The 7,389-nt window shown below is 44.1% G+C and overlaps 1 protein-coding gene and 1 pseudogene across 1 annotated transcript; one reads left to right on the top strand and one right to left on the bottom strand.

Annotated features, from left to right (window-relative positions):
* Positions 1-1,035: 1,035 nt before the first annotated feature.
* Positions 1,036-2,094, bottom strand: SAPIO_CDS9306 (annotated as a pseudogene; the record flags this gene model as incomplete).
* A 4,217-nt stretch (positions 2,095-6,311) lies between these two features.
* SAPIO_CDS9305 (uncharacterized protein) lies at positions 6,312-6,936 on the top strand (the record flags this gene model as incomplete). The annotated part of the gene is made up of 3 exons (XM_016790738.1): positions 6,312-6,359; positions 6,453-6,482; positions 6,757-6,936. 3 exons carry the CDS (start codon positions 6,312-6,314, stop codon positions 6,934-6,936), a joined length of 258 nt encoding a protein of 85 aa, XP_016639625.1.
* Positions 6,937-7,389: the final 453 nt, after the last annotated feature.

The following is a 7,389-nucleotide window of genomic DNA, read 5'->3' as shown; positions in this document are numbered from 1 at the left end:
AAAAGCTATTATAATTTTTTTATAAAAATAAAAATAAAAGAATATTAATTTTTATTATAAATTATAATTATAATTTATAATAAAAATTAATATTCTTTTATTTTTATTTTTATAAAATCTTAAAAATATTTTTTATTAATATTTTTTTATTTATTATTATAATATTTTAATTAAAAGTTAATTAAATTTAAAAAATTTTAAATTTAAATTTATTTAATTTAGAAAGCTTATATTTAAATTAATTAATTAATAAAAATTATTTAATAAAATAAAATTTAAAATAAAAATTATTTTTTATTTTAAAATTATAATATATATATTAAATTTTTATTAAAATAATTTAATAAATATTATTAATAATAATATTATTTTATTTATTTAATTTAAATTATAAACCTTTTAATTTATTAAATAAAAAATACTTATATATATAAAATAATAAAAAAACTATTTAAAGTTATTATATAAGATAATTTATAAAAAATAATAATAATAAAATTAATTAAAAAAAAAACTTTTATAGTTTATAAATTAATCTAAAAAGTAAATAAAATTTTTTAAATATAATAATTATTAGTTCTTTTTTTAATTAACTTTATTATTATTATTTTTTATAAATTATCTTATATAATAACTTTAAATAGTTTTTTTATTATTTTATATATATAAGTATTTTTTATTTAATAAATTAAAAGGTTTATAATTTAAATTAAATAAATAAAATAATATTATTATTAATAATATTTATTAAATTATTTTAATAAAAATTTAATATATATATTATAATTTTAAAATAAAAAATAATTTTTATTTTAAATTTTATTTTATTAAATAACTAATATAATTATTTTTATATAATATATATATATATATATATTTATTAAATTATAATAATTATATTATTTTTATTTAATTTAAATTATAAACCTTTTAATTTATTAAATAAAAAATTTTAAACCTATTTTAATTTTATCTAAGAGCCTTACTTAATCGCTACCTATTATTTTAACAGCTTCCTTCTTCTATTTTCTCGTCCTACATATATTTATAGCAGTAATTCTCAGCCATCGGATCTGCCAGCTCCCATATATTTTTATTCTCGCTCAATACCCCCCAAGTAAGTACTGTATCATTGTTTACCAGCGGTGCATTTGGCGGGTTAAATATGACAGTTGTACCATTATACGTAAACCGCCTCTGGTCAGGCCCCAAGTCCTGCCATAGTGTCCACACGCGATCCACCATGGCATGGTGGAGAAAGAATACTGGATCCTGCGGGCTACCGAAGGCGTCGTTCATGGTCATGCCTACGCCTGCATGGCCATGAACGTGCAGGGACGTGAAACCAGGGTCATTAGTCCAGTGAGTGAAAGACTCGATGTCAGGCTGGGCGAGGGCTGCGTCGATCCTTTGCTGGTTGCCGGCCGACCTGACAATGTCATCGTTGAGATCTCGTGGTAGGCAGCGAAGGTTGCGCTCGGTCCAGTTGCTTGGTACGCCGGTCAGGAGGAGGGAGGGTGGGAAGGGGCCGAAGGTGATGTTGGTGTATGCGAAGGGGCCCCTGTAAACGCAGCCACCTCCAGTGCCGCGGGGAAGGACACTTCCGTCTGGCAAAGAGTCGTTGGGTACAGAAGGGTCATAAATGCCGTTGCTGCCCAGGGAAGAGTTGCTGCCGCTGAACAGGGCGCTTGTTTCCAACGTTTTCCCATCTTCAACGTACAGCGGCCAATTCCAATATGGAACCCCAAGATAGGATGGATAGCTGCAATGCTCGTGCAGGGCCTTCTCAAGGATATGGATAAAATGCCGATGCCAGGAGTAGAAGATCCCGTTGAAGTGAATACGGAGAGTCATATTCACGTGGATTGCCGCAAAGTCGCTGTAAAACGACTGGCTGGCGGGGATCTCGGGCAGACGAGTCGGGAGTTCCTGGAGACACTTGATGCCGTTGATATAAGCATGGCGTTCCGCAACGGTTGAACTGCTCCATTCTTTGCGCTGAATCGCAGTCCTATGCGTGCATTTTGCATGACTGGGTAGGCTAGTGGCGAGGAATGGCGAGATAGCTAGGAAGATCAGGACGAAGAACATCATTGCGACCAAGCCTTCGTGAGCAGTCTACAACAAGAATTAGTTCGTGGGATGCTTGCTTCTCAGGTGGAATATACTTGAAGTAGAGTGGTCTCGATGACCAGGGCCAATCGTTCAACACGGTGCGCTCAAGATATCGCTTTCCGAGCTGGGTTGATTGAACCTAGATCGCCTCTACAAAAAATCCTTGGAGCAGTGTCTCGGTCGTTCGATATTTCGCTCTGTTCCCGAGTTTATTGTTCAAGCATGCAGATGCATGTGACTGCACAAGGCCAAGATGCCAGGCATATGTTGCATCGCCTGGTCAGGGGCAGGTCTCCCGTAGTGTCCTAGCAACATGAGGAGTCTCTACCGGCAGAGTCTACTGGCAGCACTTTCTCTTATGAGCAGTATGATGGAAGTGACGCATAGTCTCTGCGAGCAGCGCGGCGTCTGGCATCTACGCAACACGGCTCCTACTAATAGAACCCAGTAGAAGCTAGACACCCATTATGTGTTCTTCGCTTTTCTCACCGGGGTCTACTTCGTATATCTCGAGTCCGGTCACGAACCATTTACGAAGTAAGGACGGATTAGATATTGCAGCCTGGTGTTTGTTGACTCGAGGGGGGAATATCATTGGACAGGCCGTTGCACTTTATTTAGACTTTACCCCAGACTTCATTAGAGCAACAGGCTACTCGAACTAAAGCGTGCTCTCGTTCTCGCCGCTTTTATTAGGACCCTGTAAGCGTTGACCCACGCCCAGTAGCCAATTTACCGCCGTGGTCCCATCAAGCAAGGTACTTTAGTACTGTACTAGAATATCCAGAGCTTCGGAGATCACCCCAGAGCCATTCCGTGACTGAGGAACGAGCTCGAGGCTCTTGATGGCGTCCTCCGTTCCCTCGAGGCCTTTCCCGGCAGTAAGCCTAGCCTAGTTACCCCAAAGCCATCCCTAACCACTCCGCAACTCTCAGATCCTGGTCATTCCCTATGCTTTCTAAATCACCCGGGTCTACATCGTCGTCAGAGTCAAAAGTCTCAAGCCACTCGTGTAGAGAAATGCCCCTCTCGCTTGCTGGATATCCCTCGGAACGTAGCCAGGTGAAGATGCTTCGGGTCGCATTCTCAGACACAACCTCGTTCTCTGTGTCAAACTTGTTGTAATCCACCTCTAAGTCATGTATCCTACCAGATTCTGTCGGATATAGCCAAGCTTGAGAGCCGAATCCGGTGGTGCCCGGCTGAACGACGTCTCCACTGTTGCATTTCCATGCCCATCCGCTATAGAATAGCAGATGGTTGCACCTATAATGTAGCCTGACCTCGATGTCAGTATCTTCCACCCGGCTGGCTCCAAAAGGTGTCCATTGACAGGTTGGGACTCGGGAGTGCTGCTCGGTCTGGCGGAGGTATAGCAGCCTGCATTCGTCGGCACGTTGGATATGAGTAGAGCTATCGGAATCCGACTCGGCGTACGACGTCACTGGTTCCTGGATAAAGGAGTGTACGGATCCAGTCCATGCAGCAGAATGAAGCTCAACGGGTATTAAGCCGACTCGGGCCTCCGAAAACAGACTTTTATGGGCTCCTAACACTAAAGCACCGGCCCACAGGAATTCTAACTTTGGAGCCCGCGCCGAAAAAATTCTCAATAGGACAGCTTCGCTTTGGACGGAGTCCAGGACGGAAAATACTGATTGAATCCATGGGCTAACGGAATTACAGGGGACGGAAGGCTCGTAGAGCACACTCAATAATAGAGCCTTCAATCCTCTGATATTGCAACTAAGAGCAAGTAACTTATCAATATTGCAATCCTCCTGCGTCCAGTGAGTTCTGGGGCCTTCCTCTACGGTAGAGGTCGTTTTTGGAGGCACGAAATATCGTACGGCAGGAATAGGAAGTGTCACGCCTTTAGAACAGCACGGCAGATAGAGGGCCGCGGAGAGGGCTATGTCGCATAGGTGTGAAACCTGGTGGGCGGCACAATAGTCCAAGACGTATTGAAGGGAGGTATTGTATGATGGCGCGGGCGCGGGTTGAACGGGAGGAGTAGATATTATCGCCGCTGGCAGTGTCTTTGCATCAGCCGAACTGTGAGTGCTGACCGACCAAGGTGAGAAGTTCTTGGTCTCCCCAACATCGATAGTGGCCTCCCAGCCCCCACCAGGCTCAAGCAGAGCAGCCCACCACCTCAATGCGTCGCTGTCGACCTCTTCTGTGCTTTTGCAATTAGGTGTATTTGCGAATGGGGGATTATCGCCTGTTTGCTTTGTGAACGAAATTCGAGCCCCAGGCATAAGTTCGCTCCATCGCGTAGAGAGGATATATGCCCATGCAAAAAAGAGAACCGTCAGGTGGCTGCCATAGCCAGTGCCTTCTCTAACGTCGAATGGATATGAGGATAACGGCTCCAGGTAGACGTTCTTTGGTAGTCTTGAGCATATAGTGAAGTCGAGCTCCTTCTTAAGTGGCGGTAGAATGCAAGATCTGCTTGAGGTGTTCCAAGTCGAAATACCCCGAGCCACAAGGCCCCCATATTTTTCTTCCAAATCCAGGTCTCTTGGGAAATACGGATGATTGCATATTAATGCTTTGATGTTCTGGGTCGATAGTTGGGGGAGCGTGTCATCATCCGCGGCTATTAGGTGGAGGTTACGCCAGAGTCGGTAACCTTTTTCGAAGATGGACCTGCATGTATCTGGCGTAGGTCGCAGCACGTCCTTCTCCATCCTTTTGTCGAGCTAAAGTCGGTCTTCGATATACGGCGAACATAGGGGGAGCAGCGGCAGGAGATGAAGACGCCCGTTTGCTTAGCAGTTGTATGGCTGTGTTGGGGGTCGTTGGAAGTATTCCATCATCACATCAAGCCTTCAATACTATCTAAATATACCTGCGCAGATTAGAAGGAGTGAAAGATGTTGGTGGCCCGCTGGCTAAGGGAAACAGAGTAAAGCGGAAAGAGAAGTGTAGTACCTGTGTATTGAAGAGAAAATAAAAGAACAACTCATGCGAAACAGCTCTCAAAACCAAGGGAAACAACTGATCGCCTATGCTTCGAATGTGTCTTCCTTCTTACCGTCAGTAAAAACTGTCTCGCTCAGTATTCTTTCTCCCATGATTGAATCTGGCAGGAACCCTTATATGTAAGTGAGGGATATGTGGCTATGTAGTTCACGGCCGCGGCTCTTCCCGTGCGGCTTCCTGGATGTCCATTGCACTCCTCGCCAACACAGTACTGTCAGGGAAAAAGAGGCACAAGGTTCTGCCAGCCTGTTTCCCCTGGTCAATGCTTGTTAGTATTTATGCGATGATAGTATGAGCTATTATACTCCTGGAAAGTCCATGCTTATTCATGGCGTCGGTTAAGTCTGCGATCGTTTTATGATGATATTGGAAGCCCTTCTTGATGCCGTTTGATGGTTTCTTCTATGATCAAAAAGATGAAGGTAATTCTAGAAGTCTACGAAGTTTGTGGTAATCAAAAGTCCACACGAGTGAAAACGAAAAGTCCCTTGAAACCAGAAAGTCTATGACATTTATGGCATATTAGAAGTCCACGATCGCTATGGCATCGGAGGCCCATTGTGGTTGTGATATCGAATGCCCACACAAGCTATGGCAATGGAAACCCTTTTAGAACCGGAAAGTCGATGGGAAGTCGATTCATAGTAACAAAAGCCTACACGGGCTGTGGCACATGGGAAGTCTAGAGATGATGTGGCACGATGAAAGCCCACCAGAAATGTGGTAACGGAAGCGGACGAGGGCTGTAATATTGAAAGTCTACCAGAAGCTTACGGAAATGGTCGTTCCCAATGGGGTCGCTGCTGAGCCTTGAACCAGATTCCTTCACTGGTTAACAACGTTCACCCCAACACATTTAGCCGCTCGACTTCAATCCGCGAGTCGTTTGGGCAATGTTTTCCTCGAGCAAATTTCTTCTCTCAAAGAACAACACTCTCGCCTACCTTTTCCACTCAAACATTCCTGTTTCCCATTTTCCCATTTCCCTGTCTTTCTTTCAACATTCCATCAACATTCTTTGACTCAAAATCCCCGTTTCCAACTACCCACTAAGCATCCCTGTCTCCCCGGATTTATTTTTCTTTCTCTTTGGAGGACAACATTCCGTCACCAATCGCTGGGCACCTTTTCACTCAAAATCCCTGATTCCTATCACCCGTCGGTCCCTGTTTCCCTCTTATTCTCGGTGTCTACCATATCGCGTTAAGATGGACGAGATTAGCGAAGCGGCTCGCCAAATCTCGCTGGCCCTGAGAGTAAGTCCCCCATCCTCACAAACTTTGGCACTTAAGTCTTCTTTGTTTTCTGGAAGGCTCACACATTTGCAGAACGGTCGCCTCGACGAATAGGATCGCGAGGTGCTGCTTAATATTCAGCTCGTAAGTTTTCGGACCCTATCCTTTTCCCATTCGATTGGGCAGAACCTGATTTCCATACCATAGCAACTGGACCGACAATTCCCTGTGTGCGTAGTACACCTCGAACGGGTCCCTGCTAGGCACAGCTCTCGCTGTGCGACGCACTCCTCGCACTTCCTCTGCCATCCGTGCATGGAGATAGCATTCCGGAGTGTACCGTTCGGCCAGGTCACTCCAGAGTGTCCGGACCAATGTTGGCAGTATGGCAATCTCCCTGGCAACCCCCCTGTCCCAGGTGACATCAACAACCTGCCCCCGCATCTACGCGGTCGCCCTGCACCGGTCCCTGCCCAAGTCCCGGCGCGAGTCCCTGCCCAAGCCGCCCAACCTCGTCGTCTCGCACCAGCGCAGTGCGACCACTACTGGACAGAACGGTTGGAGGACCGCGTCTGCGACCTTTGCCACGACCGACTAGATCGTCTTGTTTGGCAATGTACAACTCAGAGGGGATGTGGTCTCAGGGTCTGCCTGGCTTGCCGCCGTGAGAACGGTTGGGCCCGTTGAGTTCCCTGTGCCCTTCGGGGTAGCTTTTTTAAAGTTAGTATATAAACTAATATAAACTACCTGTGTACTACTTCATTATTTGAGAAAGTTTACGCGCTTGTCTACCTCTTGTAAAAATGCTTCTCTATTATTGTGTTAGTGCGTAGGGCAACTCGCGTTCTGCGGGGCTACATCGTACAACACTGCCGCCAAGGAGGAAGCCTAAAGTGCGACATGACCGAACCTCCCTTACTCAGTTTTTCTATAGTATAACTTTAGAAGACGCCCTGCTATTCTAAAATAGGCCTATTTTGTAATAGTATTTTAGGAATTCCGTGACATCTAATAGTATTGAAACGGAGCAGTGCAGCCTGCCCGTACACCA

This window comes from Scedosporium apiospermum (assembly GCF_000732125.1).
Source record: "Scedosporium apiospermum strain IHEM 14462 chromosome Unknown SEQ_SAPIO_0140, whole genome shotgun sequence".
NCBI classification, from domain to species: domain Eukaryota; kingdom Fungi; phylum Ascomycota; class Sordariomycetes; order Microascales; family Microascaceae; genus Scedosporium; species Scedosporium apiospermum.
This window is presented reverse-complemented; position numbering and strand designations above follow the sequence as displayed.